The sequence below is a fragment of the Natator depressus genome, chromosome 19 (genome assembly GCF_965152275.1).
Source record: "Natator depressus isolate rNatDep1 chromosome 19, rNatDep2.hap1, whole genome shotgun sequence".
Taxonomy (NCBI): Eukaryota; Metazoa; Chordata; order Testudines; family Cheloniidae; genus Natator; species Natator depressus.
This window is the reverse complement of record NC_134252.1, coordinates 9681381-9708697: the sequence shown is the minus strand read 5'-3', so window position 1 is coordinate 9708697 and position 27317 is coordinate 9681381. Positions and strand designations below refer to the sequence as shown.

Genomic DNA, 27317 nt, shown 5'->3' with positions numbered 1-27317 from the left:
GGGAGCCGTCTCTGCACAGGGATCACGATGCACAGTTGAAGAAGACCCACAGGCAGGAGCTGGCAAGCCCCAGGCACTGTGGAAATGCAGTTATCTGGGAGAAGGTGGCTCAGGAGATGGGTTCTGGGTTCTGGATCTTCTCTCACTTGCCAGTTCCAAGCCAGCCAGAAACCAGATCTCATCCCCATAGATGTGAAGCAAATGGGAAGGCAGGGGGAGTGTGAGTGTGAGTCCAGTGCGCTGTGACAAAGCTACATCACAACTAGCTCTTGTGTTGCTGACTCAGCAGAGGCCAAGGGTTGAACGAGCCGTGGAGACGGGGCAGGCCTGTCTGGGTCAGCGCTAAGTTGTCCAGGCAGGGCCGGGTGAGGGTGGCTTGCCCTGCCGATGCCCGTGCTGCCCCTGTCCGGCGGATAGGAGCTCTGCAGGGCTGGGATGCCAGCACTAGGACGCTGGAGCGTATCTGGAGTTTCCCCCATTGCTCCCATCAAACCCAGCAGCGTGGACGTGAATCAGTTCTAGAACCAGGGGAGCCTGGGAGATACCAAGCATTTGCAAGGGGTGCGGGGACACACACAGAATTCCAGCCTCCAGGCCAGTCGTGTGCAGGATCCTGCCCTTGTGAGCCTTGGCGCAGGGCAGGGGCTCTCGCTGGTGCTCCTGCTAGCCAGCACCTCCGTGCTGCTGTGTGGGGATGGAGCGCTTTAGTGGCTGCTTACTGCCTCCTGCCTGTGCACCCGCACCTGATTCCCTCTCCTTCCCCCCACAGCTGCATGCTCTCAGCTACTCGGAGTCCGACCTCTGGAGGAACAGCCTCCTGCGGACGTTTGGGACCCTGCCCTGGCGGAGGTGGCAAAGCAGCCGTCTGGAGCTCTCAGGCACCAGCGCTGGTGGTACGGGACATCTGGGGAGCTCACTGGGCAAGCCCTGGCCTTTCGGACGGCTACAGAGACCAGCGGTCGGCAGTGATTTGGATATGGCAGGCCGGCTTGACCTGTGCTCTGCTGGGAACCTGGCCAGAGAGCAGGAGACTCCAGAGCCATCTGCTTGGCCCAGGGACACAGGGAACTTGAAGCCAGCCATACCCAGCCAGGTGGAAATCTTCACATCCTTTGACTCTCTGCTGGGCAAAGAAGATGGGAGTTCCTGGGGAGGATCTGTTTCCATCAGCAGCACCTCCCTGGACTTCCCCACCAGCCCTGAGACGCAGGAGGAAGACTACAAGCTTCCAGCTGCCCAGGAGGAACCCAGCAGAGCCTCGGAGCCTCTGACAGAGTGGGCTGAAAGAGTTTTCCAAGAGTATTTAGACACAGGGACCTTCCGCCCTAAGGTGGCGGGACAGCCAGACCATGTGAGCCATGGCCACAGAGAATCCATCTCTGAACCAGAGACTTGTCCATTCACCAGCCCTGCCTATAATCGGATCAGCAGGACAGAGGACCCTGCAATAGGCAGGGAGAGCCCGGAATGGCCTCTGGAGACTATCCGTGGGGTTGAACCCGCCCCTGCCAAGAGGCCTGCGAAGATCCGCTACGAGGTAATGATCACTCTGACCAAGGAGCAGGAAGAGGGTGCGAAGAGCGGAGCAGAGGATCGGCCTAGGGTCCGTGGGAATGGACCGGGTTCCCACGGAGCTGCGAAGTCACCTGGGGAGGCAGGAGTTTCTCAGGGGATTGCTGAGTTGCAGAAAATGGATGAGCAATGTCATGGGGAACCAGCCAGACCGGCTCTCCAGCTGGCAGCACACAAGGAATTCCAAACCTTCACGCGGCAAAGGGAGGGTACTGTTGGGGTGACCGGGCAGGTCCGCCCAGTCCCAGGGTGCCTGGTGACACCTCTGCAAGGATCAGAGCCCAGCCCCAGGCAGAGACGGGACGGGCAGGAACAGAGCCTGAGCCACAGCAGGGATCTCTCGGCAGCGGAGGGGAGAGCCGTCCGCGTGGCAGGAGCCCCGGCCAGCAGGTACATGAGGAAACAGGTTTTGAAAGGAACCTGGGCCAGCCCAGGTCGGCAAGAACTGGGGAGGGAGGCATGTCTCCGCAGAATGGAGCCAGAGTGTCTCTGTGCCCCACACTGGGAGCTGTATCCATCCTTGGCACCTGAGCTCTCTCCACCTCTGCCTAACTCATTTTCCCTGAGCAACTGGGAAGGGACCCGAGAAGAGGAACCTCTGGCCGGGTTTGCAGAGGGCCGGTGTGCCCACTGACGTCATGGGGGGGATGGGGACTCAGCCCTGCTGAGAACCAAGCCACTCATTCATAAAAACAGTGAAAGGGGCTCCCCGAGTTCTGGGCTTGTATAAATCCTGGTGGGATGGGGGTCGGATCTGGGGGCCTCAGCTCTAAAAATGCAGGGCCAGATTCAGCTCCCAGTTCCATGGGTGTCAATGCAGAGTGAGCGCACTGATGGCAGTGGAGTCGCTCTGGATTGATTCCTGGGGCTGGAGAGCAGAATTCAACCTGCCTGAGGCATCAAGAAACAACCTGGATTACAAGTGTATATATATATATATATATGGCTACATTCCAACCCGGGGATCCAACCCCCGGTTCAGCTGATGCACCCTCCTGTCCCAGTCATGCTCCTTTTGGGAGGGGGGCTTTCCCCAGGGGTTTGCAAGCCCAAATGCTTTTAACAGCCGGGAGTGTTGGCATCCGGGATGAGTCTGGGTCACGCTGCAGGAGGGTTTCTGTCCGAGTCTGAGGCTATTTTAAATATTGTCGTGACTTTGTGGCTGAGATGGAATCAACCAGCCAGCACTTCTGCCAAGCAGGAGGGGGAAAAAAATAGGAGCCAGTTATTGAGATTAACCAGCCTTGCCCGAATTCTTAATGCAGTCTCTCTGGCAGCAAACCCTCTGGCCCAAGTCCTTTCAGGCAGCATAGATCATGACCTTTTTTTTTGCATTAAAGACCACAGGGCGCTGGCTGCAGATTGGATTTCCATTAGGCTCCACTGGGCAGCCAGCCCATCATTGTGTGTCCAGATGTCTGGGGTTGTTACCTGAACAGCTCAGTCTTTCTGCGTGCAGACGTGTATTTTGTAGGAACAACGGAGTCACAGGAGTTTGCTGTTGTTGAAAACATGGCTCCATCAATGGACTATTGGGGTTCAGGCCAGGGGAAGCCCCCAAAGGTAGACGACAAAGTCATGAAATGTCAGCTGACCAGAAACAGGCAGAAGACAGCTGGGGCTCTTCCTCGAGGTCACCGGTTCAGTGCCAGCCCCAGTAAGTGGTGGCTGGAACTTGTTACCTCTGATGCCTGTCCAGTGGCCTGGGTGACATGAGTCTGCAGGTCCATTTCAACTGATGCTGATTGGCACAGCTGAAGTCGCGATTTATTGTTGTGTGTGTCCAGTGGCTTTGGAACAGTTTGTACAGTGGGGGGTGCTAGGAGTCACTGACCAAAACTGTAAACCCTGGATATGATGGAAACTACTTCAAGCCAGGGGGCGCTGCTACACCCCAGCAGCCCTAGTTCTAGCACCCTTGGGTGCGGCTCTAGGGTGCATGGTATTTCGGGGCCCTTTACACAGTTTGGATTAGGAGCATTTAACTATCCACATTGGGAATCATAACAATAAGGCCAGAATTAAGGCCAGAAGGGACCATAATGGTCATAGTCTGACTTCCTGGACATCACAGGACACAGACCCTCACCCACCCACTCCTGTAATAGACCCCTAACCTCTGACTGACTATCAAAGTCCTCAAATCATGGTTTAAAGACTTCAATACCTAGCTCGTATGTAGCACTTTTCATCAGTGGACCTCAAAGCCCTTTATGAAGGAGGTCAGTAAATGCATCTCATGGTACTGCAGCTTTAAAGGGTAGACACGGAGAAACTAAGTCAGTTGGTTAAATGCCAGGGCTCTCAGTCGGTCCAGTAAAAGCTATTACCTCACCCACCAGGGCTCTTCGTGATCACAGTCAGCAGGAGGGCTGGACACAAAGATGCACCTTGCAACCTCTTCTAAATGTCACCAGGTCCGGGATGAGCCATATTTCTGGCGGGAATGAATTCCAGAAGCCAGAGGCTGCTGCTGAGAATTCCCAACCTCTGACTCCTTCCTGGGACAGACAGCCCGAGTTTTCCGATGGTGGGGTGAGTCAGGGGGGAGAGTCAGTTTCTTAGGTAACTTGGGCTTGTGTCATTTTGGGCCCTGTAACCGGCACCTTCCCTTTCACCAGGAAGTGGAGCGCCGCTGTGATGCGCTCACGCCAGCTCGTTTTGCTCGGCAGGTGGCAAGACGTTTTCTGCAGTAGCCAAAGCTTCCAGATGGCCTTTGAGGTAGAGCTGGTGGTCCGTTCTGAAGGGGACCATGATGAGGCCTGCATCCCGAAGGAAGGAATGTGCCAGCCCTTGACCAACTGTGGGGGAAAGAAAGTGTCTCTGGCCACTGAAGCAATCTGGGCATCTAGGGGCAGTGGCAGGCACCTGCCAAACCCCAGAGATTGGGAGCCACCTCAGCAATAGACAGGGAGATGCCTGCATCTGAGGGAGTGGCCACAGGCTTAACCAGCTGCTCAGTGCTTCCTTTGCAAGCCAGCATCAGCTCCATCTTATCTGATTGATGCTTGCCTCCAGGGACCCATCTCGGCCAGACTCTGGGCGAGCAGACAGAGAGCTCCGTCTGGGGCCAGCTGGAGATCAGTGCGCCATCAGCACAGTGATGGCTCTGTAGCCCATCCTGCCTCACGATTGCCCCAAGCAGTTTCCCGTCGTCACTAAACAAAGAAGACAGGACTCCAGAGCTGGGAGTCCCTGTGAGATGGGACAATCTGGCGGTGCCACACTTTGGGTCCCTGTGGACAGGAGTGAATGGAACTGGTTTAAAGTGATACTGTCCAGACCTGCCAGGTCCCCTACTGGAGTTTTCAGAAGTGGAAGGCTAGTCTAGTGGTTAAGGCACTAGTGTAGGGCTCGGGAAACCAGTGTTCAGTTCTCTGCCACAGTCTTCCTGTGTGTGACCCTGGGCAAGTCACTTAGCCTCTGTGTGCCTCAGTTCCCCATCTATACATTGGGGATAATAGCACTGCCCTGCTTCACAGGGGTGAGTGAAGATAAATACATTAAAGATTGTGAGGTGCTCAGATACTAGAAGAATAGGGGCCTTAGGCAAAGTTAGCAGCACCTCATGGGTGACGGGGTCGAAGGTCACTGCTCTACTGGTAAGAGCCAGGCCGCATGGCTTCTGTCCATTGCTGTGAGGAGATTAACCCCATTCCCATGCCTTAGTCTGGGCTGGAGGCTGATTGCCCAGGGTCCAAAGAATCTGATGATGCCAGCCTCAGCTGCGGGTTGTGGGTGGCAATCTGGCCCTGAGATCTTTTGGAAATCTGGCGCAGGGAACTGAGATTTGTCTGTAGCTTTCTACTGAGGCAGCCCAGCAGACAAGGATTGTTCTGGGTTGAAAAGCCATCCAAATAGTTAAAGAGCTCAGGCAAAAACTGTGTTTGCTTAGAGCAGGGAAGGAACACCTTAAAGTCACCTGCCAACATGCAGGTGCTGCGTAGTTAGGGGGTCACCCAAACTGCATTTGGTCAGGTTACTGTAACTTCAGTATTCAGATGCTAATGGCCTGGGATCTCCTATGTGAATCGCAGGAGCTTCATTAAGAATCTTTATTAAAAACCTAATTGCAGCAGCAAATTCAAGTGCTCGGGCTTCTCGGGACATGACTCATGCCCACACTCCAGTATGTGTCTGTCTGAATGCTGGACTTGCACCGCTACAAATTACCCCCTCTGAAAGAGGAGGCCAGGGGGAGGTGCTACATGTTAGTATGGCTTAGTGGACAGAGCACTGGAATGGCACTCTGCCACAAACTGACTTGGGTGACCTTGAGCAAGTCACTTTGCTGCCTTGTGCCTCAGTTTCTGCATCTGTAAAATGAGGATAGTGACACTGAGCTCCTTTGCCAAGTGCTTTGAAATCTACAGATGAAAAGTGCAAGATACAAGCTAGGTTTTATTATTAGTTCTTTTTACACACAACATTGAATCAGTTTAGGAACTGATGGTCATTTGGTGGAACCTGATTAGCTAGTGAAACTCAGTCAGACTCCCATATCAATTTAGCTTCAATTGATTGCTTAGGCCTGATCTACAGACCGGTTTTGTACGGTTACGGGGGTGAATTTTTACTGATACACTGGTATAACTGGTTTCAGAGTAACAGCCGTGTTAGTCTGTATTCGCAAAAAGAAAAGGAGTACTTGTGGCACCTTAGAGACTAACCAATTTATTTGAGCATAAGCTTTCATGAGCTACAGCTCACTTCATCGGATGCATACTGTGGAAAATACAGAAGATGTTCTTATACATACAAACCATGAAAAAATGGGTGTTTACCACTACAAAAGGTTTTATCTCCCCCCACCCCACTCTCCTGCTGGTAATAGCTTATCTAAAGTGATCACTCTCCTTACAATGTGCATGATAATCAAGTTGGGCCATTTCCAGCACAAATCCAGGTTTTCTCCCCACTGGGAGTGTTCTCCGACTGGTTTATGAATGTTATAATTCTTGACATCTGATTTGTGTCCATTTATTCTTAAACCTGGTGGCTGAACTTTGTGACTTTGTCCTTACCCATAACTATTTTACATTTGGGGACAATGTATACCTTCAAATCAGCGGCACTGCTATGGGTACCCGCATGGCCCCACAGTATGCCAACATTTTTATGGCTGACTTAGAACAACGCTTCCTCAGCTCTCGTCCCCTAACGCCCCTACTCTACTTGCTCTATATTGATGACATCTTTATCATCTGGACCCATGGAAAAGAAGCCCTTGAGGAATTCCACCGTGATTTCAACAATTTCCATCCCACCATCAACCTCAGCCGGGTCCAGTCCACACAAAAGATCCACTTCCTGGACACTACAGTGCTAATAAACGATGGTCACATAAACACCACCCTATACCGGAAACCTACTGACCACTATTCCTACCTACATGCCTCCAGCTTTCACCCTGACCACACCACACGATCCATTGTCTACAGCCAAGCCCTGCGATACAACCGCATTTGCTCCAACCCCTCAGACAGAGACAAACACCTACAAGATCTCTATCAAGCATTCTTACAACTACAATACCCACCTGCGGAAGTGAAGAAACAGATTGATAGAGCCAGAAGAGTTCCCAGAAGTCACCTACTACAGGACAGGCCTAACAAAGAAAATAACAGAACGCCACTAGCCGTCACCTTCAGCCCCCAACTAAAACCCCTCCAACGCATTATTAAGGATCTACAACCTATCCTGAAGGATGACCCAACACTCTCACAAATCTTGGGAGACAGGCCAGTCCTTGCCTACAGACAGCCCCCCAACCTGAAGCGAATACTCACCAGCAACCACACACCACACAACAGAACCACTAACCCAGGAACCTATCCTTGCAACAAAGCCCGTTGCCAACTGTGCCCACATATCTATTCAGGGGACACCATCACAGGGCCTAATAACATCAGCCACACTATCAGAGGCTTGTTCACCTGCACATCTACCAATGTGATATATGCCATCATGTGCCAGCAATGCCCCTCTGCCATGTACATTGGCCAAACTGGACAGTCTCTACGTAAAAGAATAAATGGACACAAATCAGATGTCAAGAATTATAACATTCATAAACCAGTCGGAGAACACTTCAATCTCTCTGGTCACGCAATTACAGACATGAAAGTTGCGATATTACAGCAGAAAAACTTCAAAACCAGACTCCAGCGAGAGACTGTTGAATTGGAATTCATTTGCAAATTGGATACAATTAACTTAGGCTTGAATAGAGACTGGGAGTGGCTAAGTCATTATGCAAGGTAACCTATTTCCCCTTGTTTTTTCCTACCCCCCTCCACTCCCCCCTTCCTTAGACGTTCTTGTTAAACCCTGGATTTGTGCTGGAAATGGCCCACCTTGATTATCATACACATTGTAAGGAGAGTGATCACTTTAGATAAGCTATTACCAGCAGGAGAGTGGGGTGGGGGGAGAGAAAACCTTTTGTAGTGGTAAACACCCATTTTTTCATGGTTTGTATGTATAAGAACATCTTCTGTATTTTCCACAGTATGCATCCGATGAAGTGAGCTGTAGCTCACGAAAGCTCATGCTCAAATAAATTGGTTCGTCTCTAAGGTGCCACAAGTCCTCCTTTTCTTTTTACTGGTATAACTAGGACAATTATAAGCCCCTTTATATCTGTGTCCAGTCTAGGGGGCAGTTGTAGCTCTTTAACGATCCCAGTATTGCTAAAGCAGTACAATTTGTATGTGTGGACAAGGCCGTACGGACTTATATTAACAGATATCAGGGCCTCTTCGACCGATTTGACAGCATCAGTTTCTAAGCGACTCTAGGTAAATCAGCGCAACTGCGGGGCGTAGACAAGGCCTTGGAGAAGGGTAAATATGAAAAGGAGACCTGCCTAGAAGGTAAACCAAAGGGGTAGTAAGCCAGAGCTGATCAGAGAGCCACAGAGTCTGAGATCCTAATGAGGAGGGGCTGTCAGAAGGGGGGAGGGGACAGGCACATGCTGATTGTCAGACAGGAGGACTTTGCAATCGAGATTAATTATGATGAGCTGTGAGGCAGGTCAGGATGATGCGAGGCGAGGCAGGAGGCAGGTTACACTAAAAAGGGCACCTGGTCTCTCCCAAGATGCTCACCACGACATTTCCCTTGTTATTAACATAGGGCGGGACCTGTGCTCTGAAAGCATTTAGGCAGCTCTGAAAATCCCACCTGTCGCATGAAGGGAGTGGGACTTCTGGAGAGCGATCGGAATGAGGAAAGGGGTTGACCTCCAGGGCTTTGGGGGTTCATCCTTGGCATGGAGGGGTGGGGTCAGCATGGCAGACTGCACCCTAGGTAGGCTTATACCCTCTGCCGCTTTGATTCTTGCAGTGAGATCGAAGAATCCCTGGCTGCTGCTCTGGGGGTAGGGCTGAGAGCTGCTCTCGGAGCGGAGGAATGCACCGAGGGATGTAGGGACCAGTCTGGGTGCTCAGGCAAAGGCAGTATGGCATGGGAAGCCCACCCCAAGGAAGTGGCGCCAGGATGCTGGCTGTGATCAGGGGGAGCACAGGGGGACCAGTCGATACAGGGTGGACTCAAACACTCAGAACCAAATGTCTTCGAGCATGGGGGAGCCTGAATGTGGACCTTGTCTTATCCCGGGGAAAACTGCACCAGGGCAAATCGTGTCTGCACAAGGGGTCTGCAGTGGCTGACATTCCTGTGTAGACAGGTCCTCAGCCCCGTAGCCCGTTGACTTCAGGGTAGTGCGCTCCTCTTGTGGCAGGGGGTCTGAAGGGCCAGCCTTCTGCTGGCCTTCTTGGTTCAAAGATTTCCGTTGAGCAGCATCCCTTTCTCCTCGCTCTGCCCCCGGATCCACTGGCCCCATTGCTGTACAACCAAGGAAGTCGCAGAATAGCTCCGACCCCCAGTCTGACCGAGTGACCTTGAACAAACTCATTATAGAGAGACACTATGAGAAGCCAAGGATGTTTAATGCTTCTAGCTGAGTCATGCAGGAGGTGCCTGATTGGGATGCCTTGTCAGCTGCTTATTTGTAAACTGAACCGTGTAATACAACTATTCTGGGGAAGCTACGCTCCATAAGAACAGAGTCTCCCCAACAGATGACAGCGCTTAGCTAGGAGGACGTTGTCTTTGCAATGGGCAGATGGGAGGAACGTTTAATCCTGTCGTTCACTCTTCCTGCACGTCCATAAAGTGCCATGGACCTAACGGGGCCGAGAGCTTAGCAAGATTCAATGTGCGATCGGCTATTTATGTGGCTAGCCGTGCAAATGACAGCAAATGTTTTGGAAGAGATGGGCGTACACCAATCTCTGAGTATTAGAGAACAGGGTTAGACAGAATGTGTGTGTTACTGTGGGGTTCTTCTTACACCTTTCTCTGAAACAACTGGTGCCACCACTGTCAGAGACAGGACCATGGGCTAGCTAGACCTCGGGTCTGATCCAGTCTGGCGATCCCTATGTAAAGAGATCCCTCTGCTGCCAAGAAATAGTAGCAAAGGGACTCACCCGTCGACTTCCTCAGGAGTTTGCCGTGAGTAAATGCTGAGTTTGGCCCAATATTAATGAAAATGTTTCCCTTCCTCTTGAGGAATCTACAGCTGGAACTCCCAGGAAGCCAGTCCTTTCCCAGGGGAGGTAAGAGAACAGAGGAAAGGCAGCTCCACTCCTGCTTCCTCAGGGGGAGGGGAGTATCCTGGCTGGTTGGTTTCTGGCTCCTTTGTTTGCAGAGTTGCTGGCTTGGCTTGGCCCAGACACCCAGGTGACTCATCCTGAAAACTGCGGGCACCAGGTAGGGCAGGCCGGGCTGGCTCTGTTCCACCCTCCCACAGGAAATGCCGGTTGAACGTTTTCCAGCTGGTTTTTACAGGTGTCGCTCAGCACCTTGGCTCTGGAACAACATGACTGGTCTGATGTTTGGCTGGCTCCTAGGGCGACTGCTCCTCCAGTGGGAGGCAGTGACGTCTGATGGACCCCACCTGATTTCCACTGGGGCCCAGCCTGATGTACAAACTCTCACTGCATAACAGGCTATGACCCAGGTTCTGGGGTGTGATCCATCCCTCAGAGCCGGGGGGGTTGGGGGGGGAAGCCGTGATAGCCTCTTACTACAGGCCCATTGGGGGGGGGCGGGGCTGATCTGAGGTTAGTTAATTAAAGGGGGAGGAATTCGGTTCGGGTTGTGATTTCTAAAAGATGGTAGCTGCTCAGTGCAGGTGCAGTGCCGGTGAGTGAGAACAGAGCCAAAGCAGAGAGCTCTGGGCCTTGCCCAAGCACTGACAGCTTCTTGTGTCTCTTCTCTCCTCCCCTTGTAGCTCCCCCAGCTCCTCTGGGCCGTGCAGAGATTGCCCGGGGGCGGCAGGCGAGGAGGCCCAATCAGAGGGAGGCCGTGACGCTGGGACGGGCCTAGACGAGATGAAGAAGGTTGGCGGTAGCTCCCACGCCCATCACCCCAAGCCAGGAGAGTCCACCCGGAGCACCTGGTTCAGCTGGAAGAAAGCACCTGCTGATCAGCCCGAGGAAGAGGCCAAGCCCGGCTTCCGCAAGGTCTCCCTGCTGTCACGGAGGTTAGAGGCTGCCGCCAGCCCCTCCCGGGTGTCGATGCTGCTGGAGGCCTGGGAGAAGGGAACAATAGGCAGGGAATCTTCAGACTTGCCTTCTCCAACAGACGGCAGCTGCTCCCCATCTCCCGGCCTGCGGCAGGATTTCTTTGAACACACGCCCGTGTTCTCACAAATCTATTCTCCAGTTCAAAAGGAGACGAGGCCGACTGAAAGGGGAAAGCAGGCTGCTGATAGCACTGCAATCACTGAATCCCAGAGGGATGGCCACCTGCCCGGCGCTGTCAGCACCACTGCACCCACTGGGTCCCCAAGAGAAAGCCACTTGCCCAGTGCAAATGGCATCACTACACTCATTGGGTCCCCAAAAGAAAGCCACATGCCCAGTGCAGGTGGTTTCGCTACACCTGTTGGGTCCCCGAGAGAAAGCCACGGGCCCAGTGAAATTGGCACCAACACGCCCATTGGGTCCCCAGGAGAAAGCCACATGCCCCGTGCTGTTGGCATCACTACTGTAACCAGTTCCCAAAAGCAATGGCACATCCCAAATGCTGGCAGCATTACTGTATTTAGATCCGAAAGGGAAATCCTCATGCTCAAAGCTGGAAGCACGGTTGAGTTTAGATCCGGAAGAGAAGTCATTGTGCCTAACGTGGAGAGCACCAGTGTAAGCGAATTCGCACGAGGGAGCAGCACGTCTGTCGCTGGATCCCCAAACGAAAGCTGCAGGCAGTGTGCTGGTGGAAGCCTGAGGGCCCTTGGTGAGGCTGCTGGTAGCTCTGCAGCTGGCTTGCAGGGAGAAAGCCGCATGACGCAAGCTGGCGGCGCCCGTGTGAGTGAATCCAAAGGAGACGGGGGCATGCTGGGCGCCTTTAGCACCAGCATAAATGCACCCCAGAGGCAGAACAGTCCCTTCTCTGTGAGTGGATCTGAAACCGACGGCAGCCTGCCAGGTCCGGGCGGCGCGGCCTCAACTGGGTCGGAAATGGAAAGCGGCGTGCCAAGCACTGAGGGTGCCGTTTTAGCTGCACCTGGGACAAAGAGCACATCTAATGCTGCTGGTGCGCCTGGAAATAGCGCCCAAGGAGACGGTGGCAATCCAGAGCCTTTAGCTGGAGTGCAGCTGTTGGCCTCCCAGGCTGAGGTCAGGGGAGAGGGGGATGAACCAGCATGGAGCTCCGAGGGATCTGCACAAGAGCCCAACGTTTCATCTGAAGAGACCAAGGCCTCCCCTGAAACCTTGAGCCACACCCAGCCAACGGGGAGTCCCCAGGAGACGGCAGAAGAGGACCCCGACCTGTCTGTGGACATGGAACTTTTGGTGGACGCCCTCCGTAGCATGGAGCCCTCCGAAATCCGAAAGCCTCCCAAGATCTCCCGGCCATCGCGCTCTTCCTCGCGTGGAAAATACGTTACCCTGCCGCCCATTGACGAGCATCACATTGCTCCCAAGTCCCAGGTTCCCCTCCCGGAGGCCCTCAGCAAGCTCTTTGGTCGGACAGAACAGAAGCATCTGGAGGAGAATGGACCAAAATGGGAGAACGTGGATCCCGAGGAGGAGGAGAAGATAGAGAACCCGTATCTCAGTAAGGTTGATAAGCCACAGGCCAAAGACGAGCCCAGGAAAGTTTACCCCTGGGAAAACATGTCAACTGAAATAGAGGAGAAGACGCTGTCTCTCCTGGGGAAGTTGAGGCAGCCCCCAGGGGACGAGAAGGCTTCCAGGAATCAAAGCATCCTTTTCAACGCTAACATCCTCAAAGGTGCCTCCCTGCTGACAGATCTCCGGGAGCAGAAGGCCATCCCCACAGAAGACAAGCCCTACTCCCGCTTGGACAGCAGCCTCCTCTACAGGCGGTACATCTCCTCCGTGACGCCCCCGCTCAAAGCTCTGGAGAAGGAGCGAGAAGGAAGGAGCTCACCCACGCCAATTGACCTGGCTCTGCTAAATGCCAGAGAGCAGAGCTGGATGCCACCCAATGGACCACAGTTGAAACCCTGCGAACAGCTGACCTCTGAGCCTTCCCCCGCTGGAGTCCAAGTCTCTCTGGACCCTCAGAAGGCACCAGGCATAGACAAAAGCACTGGCCAGATTCCTTTGCTCTTCATGGAGGCTGAGCAGAAAAATACTCTTCCCCCGTTGCTGGGTCACCCTGCAGCTGGGGTGAGTAAATCCACACTACGCAGTCAGGTGAGTCTCAAGAGCTCTGAGCAGGAAGCCAGCTCAGCTTGTCCTCACCCCGTCCCAGTTTTGCCATGCCCTTGAGTGTCTCGTCTGGTGGTAAGGGAATCAAAACTCACCGGGGGTTCCAGGCCCTAGAAACTCCGTCGGTCCCATTGTGCTGCTCTGACCCTGCAGCTTGTGTTCCACCGCTGATGGGGAAAAGCTACAAAGAAACTGATGGCAGGGACCTGCATTCCCAAAGCAGAGTGTTGATAATCACTATGAACAGTACCAATAACATCATCAATTATGGGTCAACTCAGGAGGTCCTTACTCAGGCAAAACTCCCCATGAGTAAGGACAGCAGGGTTTGGCCTTTGTAATATTTGTGATTGGTGTGAAGTCGGCCTTTGGAGGGAGGGGGGAAGCTTTGTGGTGTTGGTGGGGGTGGGGTTAGCTGACGTGAGCTGGGTGAGGGAGGGGGGAGGTTCCACTCTGGCAGACCCCAGGACCTGCACCCCTCTGGAGCCCTGGGGAGAACGCAGAGCAATGGGGAGAATGGGAGGCAGGGGTGCAGACACCCCATCAGGATGAGGCTCTGAGGCGTAGGCAGGACTGACGCTGTCATCATGACGCACACAGGGTCACCCAGCTGGGTATGAGCTACTCTGGGACGGACAGAAGGGCCGATTCTGATACCCCTTCCTCAAACTGTGCAGCACCTTACTCCACGAGTAGCTCCATTGCCTTCTGCTCGTGGAGTAAGGTAAGTAATGGAATCTGGAGTGTCCCAGAGAGAGACTGGTACAGCAGCTGGTATAGGAGCGAGTGAGAGATGATCTGATATGATCGGATGATAGATCTGGACAGCTGGATTATATTGGATGAGAGATAGATGGGAGTGTTTGGGATTAGGTAGATAGATTAGATAGATGGCTATGCACAGGGAATGCATACATAGGGACTAGATAGATGAGAATGGGGATGTTTAGACAGAGGGTTGTGTATAAGGGATAGACAGACAGAGGTGTATGGGGTTGGATAGACAGAGGGCTGTGTATAAGGGATAGACAGACAGAGGTCTATGGGGTTGGATAGATAGAGGGTTGTGTATAAGGGATAGACAGACAGAGGTGTATGGGGTTGGATAGACAGAGGGCTGTGTATAAGGGATAGACAGACAGAGGTCTAGGGGGTTGGATAGATAGAGGGTTGTGTATAAGGGATAGACAGACAGAGGTGTATGGGGTTGGATAGACAGAGGGCTGTGTATAAGGGATAGACAGACAGAGGTCTATGGGGTTGGATAGATAGAGGGTTGTGTATAAGGGATAGACAGACAGAGGTGTATGGGGTTGGATAGATGGAAAGCTCTGTATGAGAGAGAGAGCTAGCTAGCTGGATGTGTCTGAGGATAGCTAGAGAGACTGCCATGTAGGACAGGGGCTGGATAGCTGGAGAGAAGTGGGTGAGGTAATTGATGAACAGAGATGATGGGATGCCAGCTGTGTGGAAGGAAGGAATCTTGGGGCAGACGAGAGAAGACAAGATGGGACCGAGGGAGCCTTCTCGAAGTGCACGGCTCTTTCCAGAGGACGTGCCATTTGCTTCCGCTTCTTATCCAGTTTTCCTTTTCTTTTTTTCCAGGAAGAGGCAAAGAACCCCCCCACGAAGCTCAACGGGAGACCTGGGAAGGTACTGATGCTGTAGGCAGGGCTGGGGTGGGGGCGTCGGCCAGGTGCAGGGGCAGGGCAGGCAGTTGAGGCTAGTGGTGGTGTCATTTCTCTCCAGATCATTCTGTTCTCCGAGTCGGGCTTCGCGGGCCAGAAGAGGGAGATCTGGGGCGATGTCGCTGACGCTACGTCCTGGGAGCTCTCCCACACCGTCTCCATCCGGGTGGTCCGAGGGGGGTAAGCACTCCGCCAGCTGCTCTGCTACAGTAAGGTTGCCTGCAATGGCACGTGGCCCATCTGCGACTGCTAGTCGCAAACATCTCGAAAGGCCAGAGATGGGACGCTAGATGGGGAGGGCTCTGAGTTACTACACAGAATTCTTTCCCAGGTGTCTGGCTGGTGGGGGGGTCGGGATCAAACTGGTTGCCATCTTTGGGATCAAGAAGGAATTTTCTCCCAGATCAGATTGGCTGAGACCCCTGGGGGTTTTCACCTTCCTCTGCAACATGGGCCATGGGTCGCTTGCTGGTTTGAACTCAAGTAACTGGTGGATTCTCAGTAACTTGAATCAAGCTCTGAGGACTTCAGGAACTCGACCAGCGGCTAGGGACCTACTACAGGACTGGGTGGGGGAGGTTCTGTCGCCTGCCATGAGCAGGTCAGACTAGATGATCCCGATGGTGCCCCCAGCCTTAGCGTCTATGAGTCTGTGACCCGCAGGAAGCCGCCCAGCTCAGCTTGCACGAGAACCCCAATCCCCACATTCGGGTGACTCTCCAGCACTGGACAGGGAGGTTAAGGCACTGAGCTGGGACTCAGGAGATGAGGGCTCCATTCCCGGCTCCGCCACTGGTTCCCAGTGAGGTCTTGGGCAAGAAATCTCTATGCCTTGTTTCACCAGGGGGGAGAATAATCCTTCCTGTCTCCTACCTTTGTCGGCTGGGTCTATTTAGATTGTGAGCTCCTTGGGGCAGGGAGCGCACAGCACCGAACACGACTCAGCCCTAATCTTGGTGGTTAGAAACTAGTGCCCTGGTCACTGATAAAATGCCCTCGCAGCCAAAGACTGAATCCAGGGCTCTGGTCACTCTCTGGAAACCTCATGACGGGGAGGCTTTAAACAGTGGCTCAGCTTGGGCTTGCACTGATCCCTCTGATTATTATCCAGGCTCTACCATTCTGCTGGGAATTTAACAGTCTCTTGATTATCAGCTCACTGTTTAATCGGGTCTCCTTGGTTATTCCCCTGGTTTGCTCCCCGCTGTGTGTTGACCCCGGGTTACTGTCCAAGGCCCTGATGCTGCAAAGTCATCCTCATGGGTAAGACCCTTTATCCTACACAGAGACCCACTGACACCGCTGGGACACCACATGAGCACTAGGGTTCCCTTTGCCCGGTCGGGGTCCCAGTGGGCAGGCAAGCGGTGCTGGACTCCCAAGTCGGGCACAGGGTCAGAGGCTCTGCTGGCAGGCAGCACGGTTACCCTGCAGTGCTCTCGGTGCAAGACCCCCCTCCCATGCGCTTTGCTCCCTCCAGCTGGGTGATGTATGAGAAGCCGCGGTTCCATGGGCGGAAGTGTGTGCTGGCCGAGGGGGATGTGGAGATCAATAATCCATGGACAGCCTATCGGAAAGATGGGGAGGTGCCTGAGAACGCGCCCTTCCGCATCGGCTCCTTCAAGAGGGTGGTGAGGGTAAGTGCAGGACCCCATTGAGGCTGGTCTCCGGGTGGGTTTGATCCTCTTGGAAAACGCTTCCCCTCCTCCAAAGCAATGGGATGTTCAGTAGAGTTGGGCCCAAACCGTAGACCCAACGCCCGTGAAGTTTGTGGCACAGGCCCAGCAGAAGGGCATGCATGGCAGCTGGTGTGGGAGCAGAGTGCGAGGGAGGGCTATGCAGTGGGGCAGTGCCAGTGGAAGTGGAATGATGAGATCGTTGTCCATGGAAGCGTTTGTTGTAGGAGGTCAACATAGACAACGATGAGGCCAATAATAAGAGTAACGTCAGGGATGGAGCCGTGGATTTTTTTACAAGGCAGATTCTTGGAATCTCTAGGGCTTTCGGGTCCATTTGGAAGAGAATCTAAAATGTCATTGAACTCCTTCTCCACAACCTGAGAAAAAGCCCTTGATGGAAGTTGATCTTAACTTGTCCTTTGGGATCTAAATTAGAAAGTGAAGCAGCTGGCATTTGTTTGGAGGCCGGGGTAGGTTTCCCTGGAGTGGTTCTTAGCACAAGCTCGGGGAGAGATGAAGGATACTTTAGTCCCTGCTGGCTAGCAGGCTGCTGTCTCCTGTTGCAGGATTATCGGATCCCCGAGATCAGTTTGTTTACTGAGGAGAATGGAGAAGGCACAAAAGTGAGGTTCACGGATTCCTCAGAAGACACCCGGGTCTGTGGCAAGCCCTTGAAGGCCTCTTCCATCATTGTCCACTCTGGCCTGTAAGACATGTGTACTGTGATGCTGGAATCTGGGGGTGGGGGTTCCTCTCTTCCTGCTTTGGCTTCCCAGTGCGACACAGGGAATCACAGGGGAGATGAAAACCAGAGAAGGAGCCCGATCCAATGACCTTTGAAGTCAGTGGAAAGACTCACATTTTGTTCAGAGAGCAATGGGTCAGGCCCATGGCTTGTCCATATCTAATTGTTTTCTCGCTGTCCTCCAGGTGGCTGATTTACTCCAGACCCTTCTTTGATGACGACCCCTATGTTTTGGAACCTGGCGGGTATCCCAATTTAAAAGCCTGGGGTGCAAAGGACCCTTCCGTCTGCTCTATGCATCCTATTAAACTGGTGAGTGCTTGGCACTGGTGCCTCCCACCCTCCCATTGGGGGGTGCTACCAGCTAATCACTCTGTCCCTTCTCAGATAGAATGGTGCAAAAGTAGTGACTGGTTTCTCACAAAATGATAGACAGCTGTATCAGGATCAAGTATATCTTATAAGGGATGGCGACCACCGTTGCAATTTGAACCTCCCCCGATGGAGACGGTTTGTCCTGAGCTGCGTTTTTGGAAAGGTGTCTGGGATCTAGTGAAATGGCCAGTGCACTGTGGAGACTGGAACGAAGCAGGAACACTCTGAATCCCCAGGGCTGCACATGGCAGGTGTCTCATCAGGCCAGAAGACAAGCTGAAGCTCACACACAGCCCCATCCTTCCTGACAAGACTATAAATCAGCCTGATTTGACTTCAGTAGCTTTTGAGCCCCAAGCCCTTAGCCTTGTCTGGTTCGAGCCTTGCATCTGTGGCCTGCTTCACTCTCTCGCTCTCTGCCGGGCAATTATCTGAGCTCTCATTCTGGTTTCCTCTTGTTTCAGGGCTGCCCTGCTGTAGAGAAACCTGGGGAGCCCAAGGTAAGAGAGGAAGGGACTTGCTGAGCCAGGGCCCTAAAACTGATCAGGTGAAAGGATCAGTTCCCAAAGGGAAGGGTGTCCAGAGTGCTCACAGCTGCTGCGGAACCAGCCACTCCCATCAGGAGGTGCTGTTGCGGATCACTCCAAGAGATGGGCTGAGGGACTGCTCACAACCCACTCCCAGCTGTTGCTAGGAGGAGTGACTATAGAGCATGGTGTCAGAAGACTGGCTGTGGCAGTGCTCCCGCAACTCCAGCCTCTTCCAGTAGGGAGCGCTGTAGGGAATGGGGCAGGAGCACTGGCTGTGGGGGAGTTCCCAGCTACTCCAGTCCCGACCTATCCCAGCAGGAGTCACTAGGTCTGGATCTGAGGTTCCACAATCGCCATGTGTTTCCTGCGTCTCTCCAGGCAGTGATCTATGAGAAGGCATGTTTCCAGGGCCACAGCTGCGAAGTGAACCAAGACATCTATGCTCTGAAGAAGCAGGAGAACAGCCAGGGCCCTGTGATGTCCACGATGGGGTCTCTGCGCATCCTGGGGGGCTGGTGAGTGTATGGAGGAACTGCAGAGACCAGAGGGTGAGATTGTCGTCATTGCAAAGTGCTCTGGTGGCCAAAGTCCAAGGTGAAGAAGGAGACCGGGGTCTCCAAGCCCAGGAGCTGTTCTGGGTGAGGCGCCCCCATACACAAAGGGGAAAGGGGTGCCCCTAGCAATAGGAGAAGCATCTCAATAGCCTGGGGGTGAATGTGGGTCCAGAAGGTGCGTGACGGAACTGACTGCTTGTCTGTCTCCATTCCCTCAGCTGGGTTGGCTACGAGAAGGAGGGGTTCCGGGGCCACCAGTATCTGCTGGAGGAAGGCGAATACCATGACTGGACGCAGTGGGGCGGCTACAACAACGAGCTGGTGTCCTTACGGCTGATCCGGACGGTGAGAGGAGCTAGCTGCGGGGCCGGCAGGGTGTTTGACAGCAGACGGCTGGATTGCCACCTCCTTTACCCACGCCAGCCTGGGCAGGGCAGGCTCTCCCACACTGCCCGCCCACATGCCTCAGCCGAAGTCAGAGTGCCAGGGGAGTTAAGCGCCTTTATCTATCCAGCCCTTGCCCTCTCTGAGACCACTGTCCAGAAGGGTGCCAGTCAGTGCCAGTAGCTTTTGTGCTGTGGACACCTGTCCCAGTGGGACTCAGAAGACCCACCAAACTCATTACACACACGGCACCAGCCGGTAACAACTGTTCAGGCTGGATTTGAACCGGTGACCTAGTGGTTATCCTATTCTCCATCACCTGCCGCATCCAGCACCACTAGGGACCCAGGTTGTGTTTGTGGAGGGAGCCTGCCGTGCCCCAGTGGCACCCACCGCCAAGCAGTGACACACCGGTGAGGGAGTCAGGCAGACAGACAGACTGAGAGAGGGTTCCCCTCTTCCCACAGGACTTCTCAGACCCGGCGCTGGTGCTCTTTGAGGCCAAGGACTTCCAGGATGGGCCCAGTGTGGAGCTAAGCGAAGCGCTGCCCGACGTGGAGCTGGCCAGCTATGGAATCACAACCCAGTCCATCCACGTGCTGAGTGGAGTGTGAGAGCCCTGGGGAAGGGCGGGGTGAGGCTGCACTGTGGGCTGGGGGTGCGGGGGCGGCGGGGACAGTGCTGTAACAGGGAACGAGGGAGACAGCTTCAGTATAGAAGAGGGGAAAGGAGTTTAGGGTCTTGGCAAATCAGTGCTGGGTAACTTAGTGACCAGCAGGAACATTTGTGCTAAGGACTGGGGTAGGAATCCACATGCTTCAGGGCTGATCACCACTGGGGTAAGGAAGTAATACTCCCCCACGTGCAACACTGCATGATTGGCAGGGTGCATTGAGAGCCGGATGGGTGTCTAAGTCACCCTGTTCCATTTCTCTGGCCAGGTGGGTGGCCTATGAGAACACGAACTTCTCAGGCGAGCAGTACATCCTGGAGAAAGGAGTGTATCGGAACTGCGAAGACTGGGGAGCCAGTGACGGCCGGATCTCCTCAGTGCAACCTGTCCTCCAGGTGAGGGAGCCCTGTGTCTCCCCATACACCTGCCCCCTGTGAGGGAGCCCATATCACCCCAATTGCCTGCCCCTCTGGGCAAAAGAGTCCCACTCTGCCTTGCCCTTGCCCTTGCCCTGTGGCCAAGGGGTGTTAAAAAAAGAAGTCCTTCAATCTGTGTTCTTTGAACTTGATTCTCTGTTGCCATCCGCCTTCCTGCTGTACAGGGAGTGCCAGCCAGGGGAGATGGCCCCGGGGCAATACACCCAGCGCAGGGAGTATTGACCCTCCCATGCTTGGTGTGGGGACAAAGTTGCTCCAAATCGGGGCCCTTTGCTCTGCAGCACACCATGGGAAGCCCCCTCGGGGCGTGAAGGGAACTGGTGTGGGGCGTGTGCTCCTGGTGCAGGTGGTGGGAGATGTTAATGGGAGTTGCTGAGGCCCCATCTGAGTGCAGTGCTCACCACTGTGGGGTATTTGCCCCTGGCGCAGGCGGGGTGAGACAGTAACAGGTGCGGTTTGTTTTCTTCCAGGTCGCGGAGCACAGTCTGCATATTGTCTCCAGGGTACGAGGTGGGATCCTGTGGGGTGGGGTTGTAATTTGTCTCTCTCCTTTCTGCCAGGCCCATCCCCCGGGGTCTGGGTGCCTCTGGTAATGGGATGTCAGTGGGAGCGGGCGCTGGTTTGGTGGGGGTGTTAAGATCACTGTGGCCTCTGCCAGCTCGGTGCTGGGTTGGACGCACGAGCTTGAGCTGCTGGGGGATGCTGCCTCGCGAGGTGCCATGAGCTGCCTGCTGGAGGAGTCGCATGTATCCCTCTCTGGGTCCCATCTCCATTAACACCCCCCAGCCCCGACCCCGTGCCCTGCTGGCCCAGTTCATTCAGTTTCACTCCTGGGGTTCTCCAGATCCAGCTGTTCTCAGATCCCAATTACCTCGGTGATCACATCTCCTTTGAGGACGATCAGGTGTCCCTGCCGGAGGCCTTCGCTCCCCAGTCCTGCAGGGTCCACGGAGGCAGGTAATGCATCCATCAGGCCAGCCAGAGCTGCCGCACATGCTCTGAGCCACGCGCCATATTTACTAAGCAGGGGCTGCCGAGCTGGCGTTGAAATGCTGGCGGCTGCACGAACCTCCCAGAGCTCTGACGGGGTGATTGGGAACATGGGAGATCATGCCAGGAACCCCTAGGGGCTCTGCCCCAGCAGGCCCTTTGGGGAGTTGAAGAGCAGGGTCTTCAGTTCTGGATTTGTGGGGCTGGGCCCTGTGTGTTTGGCAAGTGGGCTGGGAAGCACATGGGCTCTTGAGGGTTGGGGTGGGGAGGATCTGGACGGGAGTTGCAGGGGACTGCCAGCTCCAAGGAGGGAAGGACCTGGGGGCTGGTAGGTTCAGGAGGAAGGCAGGTGTCTTGCAGGTTTGATAGAGGCATGGCAGGGCTGTGCGCTGGGGAAGAGGTGGGGAGGAGGGGGTGAGGTTCCCTGTGTTTGGAGGGGGCTGCAGGGAGTTCCTCTCACTGGTACATAAGTGTGGAGGAGGGTTTGGGAAGAGGCCAGGGAGCCTGCACCCCAGCCCCCTGCCTGCCCCGAAGGCCCCTGGGGACAGAATCTTCCCTGTGGGTGCATCTCACTTCCAGCTGGATTCTCTATGACGGCTGGGAGTTCAAGGGGGAACAGCACGTTCTATCGGACGGCGAGTATCCGACGCTCACCGCCATGGGCTGCGTCTCGTCCACGGTCACCCGGTCGCTGAAGAAGGTCCCAATTGTAAGTATTTCAAATCCCAATGCTGCCTCCTCATCCCCCTTAGCAGTTTCTTGGCTTTGCCCCCAGCGCGTCTGCATATCGCCATGTGCATCCTCCCTGCCTGCCCCATCCTGCCCCTTCGTTGCGTCCATCCCTTTCCCTTTTCCCTGCAGTTTTTCTCGGAGCCCTCGATCTTCCTGCATGGGCTGGAGTGTTTCGAAGGGAAGGAGATAGAGCTGACCAGCGAAGTGCGGAGCCTGCAGGCCGAGGGCTTCAATAACCATGTGCTGTCTGTGCGCGTGAAAGGCGGGATGTAAGTGAACGAACTTCCCCCGGCGTACACCAAGAATAGGGGCCAGCGACCTCCCAGGGGCCCCCTCTGACATCTAGAAATAGTGATCCATCTGGATAAACCAGGAAGAGTGCCCAGCAGTGACCTTCCGCCCACTGGGTGCGCATCCATCACAACCAGCAGTACCGTACCCCACAACACGTCCTGAGTACTGCTCAGTCGTGACCCACCTCGGATTTCTGTCACCCCACAGCAATAGGGAACGGTAGCCACCTTTCTGTGATGCCTGACACGTACCCAGGACAGTGACCGATAGTGATTCTCTTTGGACCCGTGTCACATAGAGGGAAGTACCCAGATGCTGAGGGAACCACTCCACACGACGCTCAGAGCCGCGGGGAAAGCCCTGCCTCCCTCCTGACGGCTGTGACCAGCTCCTGAGCCCTGGACAGTCAGACCCAACCTGTGCCAGCACCCAGAGCCCAGCCCACAGCTGACACTATGAGCCTGGTCACCGCTGCCCCAGGCCAGCCAGGCTGGGGAAGCCTCTCCCAGGTCTCCCCTTCACAATGTGCTGTGGGAAAGGACTCAGCACCCCCTCTGTGGCTCCTCCCCAGAGCCAGAACCCGCACAGACCCGTTCTGTTTGCTTCTCCCCATCTGACCCCACTGGGATGCCAGCCAATCAGACCGTCAGCTACACAGGTGTGTTTTGGCTCCGCCCCCGTGCTGGCAGGAAGCCAGGCTGTGCAGCTTCCAGGCCCAAACAATAGGTTGACAAACACTCCCAGGTGGCTCAGCCCTGCCCCAGTTGTGGAAGAATATGAAGGTTAAAGAATAACTTGAAACACACAAGCCTGGACGTTTCCCCAGGTAACACCCTCTGGGAGTTAACTCAGAGCAGGCTGGCCTTGAATTAAAGGTGGGATGAAATATTCCTGGAGACCCCTTTTCAAACGAGCTTAGCTCCCAGAGGCCGGGTGCTGAGTGCAGATTTTGCTGCTGTCAATCCGTGCATTTAGTTGTAGAAAAATAGCTCGTAATAGGGAAGTTGAGCTTCTTGCCCCAGGTCACACACCGATCTTGTAATTGGACCCAGGAGCCCTGATTTCTAATCCCCTCCTGTAACCATTAGACCGTGCTCCCTCTAAGAGCTGGGGAGAAAAACCAGGAGTCCTGACTCCGAGTCCCTTGCTATCCACGCTGCTTCCCAATCGAGCATAGAGTTTGGTGGGGTCTCTAGGGCAGTGGTTCTCAAACTGTGGGTCGGGACCCCAAAGTGGGTCGCAACTCTGTTTTAATGGGGTCGCCAGGGCTGGCTTAGACTTGCTGGGGCCTGGGGCTGAAGCTGAAGCCTGAGCCCCACCGCCCAGGGCTGAAGCCTGAGCCCGAGAGCACCCTGGGTGTCAGGACTCAGGATACAGGCTCCTTGCCCAGAGCTGAAGCCCTTGGGCTTCAGCTTTGGCACTCCTGCTCGGGGTAGCAGGGCTGAGGCTTCGGCCCCCGCTCCTGGGGTGGTGCAGTCATTTCTGTTGTCAGAAGGGGATCGTGGTTCAATGAAGTTTGAGAACCCCTGCACTAGGGCGACACCCCTCCGGGCCTGTGCACTCTTTGGAGCATTCTTCCGCACGGGGAAGGTAACAGAATGTCTTTGCTCCCTCTCCCCTCCCCCCAGATGGGTGCTGTGTGAACACAGCAACTTCCGAGGCCGCCAGTGGCTGCTGGACTGTACAGAGATCACCAACTGGCTGACCTACAGCGGGCTTCAGCACATAGGCTCCCTCTACCCCATCAGGCAGGTGAGTGCTGGGCACCAAACTTCCCTTACTGCTATATGTGCTGGAGGCAGGGAAAAACTGACAGGGAGTCCCCTGCTCTTTCCTAGCCCACCTTCTCAACGGGGGAGTAACAGAAGAGACGCTAACAGCCATGTGTCACCAGCACAACCCACCCTGTTCCTACTGAGCTGACACTTTGCCAGAGGGCTGTTCCCTCTCTGTCTGGGCCAGGAGCCCAGGGGACTGAGAGCATGTGCTTAGATTACTGGGAGTGCATGAAGATGTCCTGGGATTTACTGGGACACACTGGGAATTCAGTGGGGTTTGCTGGAGATTCCGAGTTACGCTCCGTGGATAGAGCTGGTATAGGAAGGCTTGGCCAAGGGTACATCTACACTCGAGCTGGAGTAGACGGATGTGCACTAGTCTGGGGATTTGATCAGCTGGTGCTGAGGACATCTGGAGCTGCAAGAGGAAGGGACGGGGCAATACACTTATTCTATATGGTGTATGCCATGGTCAGAACTTCACAGCAACTGCAGGAATAAAACTCAGTTCTTCCTGCTCCTAAAGCCGAGCACTTTCCCCCTCGAGCTAAAGAAGGATTTCCATTAGCTGTTAGTAGTATAGAGCTTATGACACATTTTGGAGCAGTTCTGATTCAATCCAGTAGAGGGCAGTGGTGCACAGGGACACTAGCCGGCTTCTCCTTACACTAGCCAGCTCTTTATACTCACTTATGAACAGACCCAAGCCATGTAATTGCTGCTCTGTACCAGAAGGAGGGTGGCCATCGTGAGTGATGCTGTGAAATGGGGCAGCAGAAGCTCATGGTTTGTCTCCTTCCAGAGACGGATCTACTTCCGGATAAAAAACGTGGAGCTGCAGTTCTTCCTCTCTGTCCCAGACGACGTTGAGGACATGAAAGCAGGACGCGTGGTGGTCTCGGACCTGAGTGACCAGAGCAGCTCCATCTGGTACTACGAGGAGGGGCTCATCAAAAACCAGGTTAGGACTGGCCCCTGCGTGTGGGTGACTGGAGACTCGGGGGGGGACTCATGGGGATGTCACCAGCCCTGGATTGCATGGGTCATAGGCTGCTTGAGATGGGCCCAAAGAAGAACCCCAGATCCACACCCCACGTCCCAGGTTCAATCCGCAGGTTCAACCCCTGCTGCATGTGCATACCGCTGTGAGTGGTTACCGTGGCAACCTTGTTACTCTCTCAACTATTCCCCCACCCCAACCCCCAGAGCTGGAGGGATTGTTTGCGGCTGGTCCCCCTGGATCATGGCTCCCCAGGGAGGTGCGTTGCAATGGATCCATGCCAGGCAGGACTCACACCTGCGTACTCAGTTTCTGGGGTTACTCCCCAGCCCATTGGGGTGTGGGGCAGCCAGCAGAGAGCAGTGTGTGCCACTGGAAAAAGGCTCCCCCAGCACTGACGTCCCCCCTTCATCGGTTCCTCACTTGATATCGCAGGGAGGAATCTCCCTGGCACTTTGCACTGGACTTTGCCTTACGGCCATGGCAAGTCTGAGCTTGGAAGGCCTGAGCCGGGCATGGGAGGTAGCAGAGGGGCTGACTGGTTTGGCTGTTGCTGGTTTCAGGTTGCCCCCACCATGAGCCTGCAGGTGATTGGTCTGGCCGGGAAAGGCGCCAAGGTGGTGCTGTGGGCTGAGAGCCGAGTTCCCCGCCAGACCTGGAGAATCGATTCTTTTGGGCGGATCTGTAGCCAGATGTTTGAGGACATGATCCTCGATGTAAAAGGTGAGGCTTGGGCCTGCTCACCCTCTGGATTCGGGGGGGAAGGAGGGCAGTTTCTCAGGTCCTCAATTCCACTCCCAAAATCTCTGGGCTTTGGCTGTGGCAGAGACGGCCCTGCCCCCTGGGGATGGATCATTTCAGTGCTATGAAGGTTTTTGGGTGGAAAATTGTTTCTTCGAAAGGCGGGGCAGAGCGGGAAAACCCATGGCTTTTTACTTCCCCATTGGAGACTGGTCAGAGGAGAGGCTACATGGCCGAGTGGCAGAGCCCAGGGGGCAAAATAAGGGCACTAAGCTACCAAAGAGGCGATTTCTCAGCTCCTGTAAATAGTGACTAAAAGCACTGGGTCCTAGCTGGGAGATTGGCAGGACTATGGGGAGAAGGGGGTGGAGGAGAGGGCGGGGAAGAGGGAGAGAGAAAATACCTCCTATCTTTTCCCCATCAGACTCTTCCCTCTCTCCGTGCAGGGGGCAGATTGTATGACCGAGATCACGCCATCCTCTGGGACGTGGCTGAGGAAAGATCCACGCAGATCTGGGACATACAAGTGCTCTAAGAGCTTACATTCAGGCCTGGATCCTGTTGGAGGTGCCACCAAGTGCCCCCAGCTCTTCCCATGGTCTTTCTGGGTTATCAGGGTTCCTTGCAAACTGGTTCAGGGGTGCTGCTACCAGAAAGTATCCCCTGCCCTGGAATGGAGCCTGGACAGGCACATGTCTCTGCAGCCTCTCCTCTCCCCGCTGGCCATTCTAGGGTTGTGACTACTCCAGTTCAACCAGGGATTGCCTGGGAGTTGAGGTGGCACTGACTGTCCTGTTTCAGCATTCAGGGGCTCATCAGGACCCACCTGAACTATTGTGAATCACCTCTGAAGTGCCATGTGGTACCCGTGTGCACACGTGAGTGCCGTGCAATGGGCCATTTGGAGTCCTCAGGTGCCGAGCCGGTTCTGGTGTGGCTGATTTGGGCTGTACACCAAAGACTGAAACACAGACTCCTGCCCTGTCATGGCTTCCTAAGCCCCTGTATTTATGTGTGTGTCAGATATGATCCCTTTTCTAACACCAGCTCCCCGACTGGGTGCTCGGTTTGTATCACCAGTCGTGCGCTAACACACTCGTTGAGCTGGTCTCTGAGATGCCGCTCAATGGATGGACGTGAGACACTAGGGCAGGGGTTCTCAAACTGGGGGTTATTACTTGGGGGGGTTGCGAGCTGTCAGCCTCCACCCCAAACCCCACTTCGCCTCCAGCATTTATAATAGTGTTAAATATAAAAAGATGTGTTTTTTAATTTATAAGGGGGGTTGCACTCATATGCTAGCTGTGTGAAAGGGGTCACCAATACAAAAGTTTGAGAACCACTGCACCAGGGCCTTTCACACAAGGGAGGGATCATTGCACAAACAACCAG

At 54.6% G+C, this 27317-nt stretch overlaps 1 protein-coding gene across 1 annotated transcript; it reads left to right on the top strand.

Moving 5' to 3' along the window:
- Nucleotides 1–1886: 1886 nt before the first annotated feature.
- On the top strand, nucleotides 1887–26478 carry CRYBG2 (crystallin beta-gamma domain containing 2). The gene is made up of 21 exons (XM_074934337.1): nucleotides 1887–1962; nucleotides 10150–10196; nucleotides 10874–13310; nucleotides 14931–14978; nucleotides 15075–15193; nucleotides 16494–16650; nucleotides 17259–17398; nucleotides 17623–17749; nucleotides 18277–18312; nucleotides 18721–18857; nucleotides 19115–19241; nucleotides 19748–19890; nucleotides 20222–20348; nucleotides 20861–20893; nucleotides 21235–21347; nucleotides 21960–22089; nucleotides 22242–22381; nucleotides 24035–24158; nucleotides 24987–25145; nucleotides 25748–25907; nucleotides 26372–26478. The coding sequence occupies exons 3-21, from the start codon at nucleotides 10974–10976 to the stop codon at nucleotides 26458–26460; spliced, it is 4446 nt and encodes a 1481-aa protein (XP_074790438.1). The 5' UTR covers nucleotides 1887–1962; nucleotides 10150–10196; nucleotides 10874–10973; the 3' UTR covers nucleotides 26461–26478.
- The last annotated feature ends 839 nt before the right edge of the window (nucleotides 26479–27317 follow it).

What these genes read in the sequence shown, in the direction of transcription:
- CRYBG2 (XM_074934337.1), top strand. Translation starts at nt 10,974, where the DNA reads ATGAAGAAGGTTGGCGGTAGCTCCCACGCCCATCACCCCAAGCCAGGA. An exon ending in TCAACGGGAGACCTGGGAAG is followed by an intron (nt 14,979 to 15,074) that starts GTACTGATGCTG and finishes ATTTCTCTCCAG; the next exon opens with ATCATTCTGTTCTCCGAGTC. An exon ending in CATGATCCTCGATGTAAAAG is followed by an intron (nt 25,908 to 26,371) that starts GTGAGGCTTGGG and finishes CTCTCCGTGCAG; the next exon opens with GGGGCAGATTGTATGACCGA.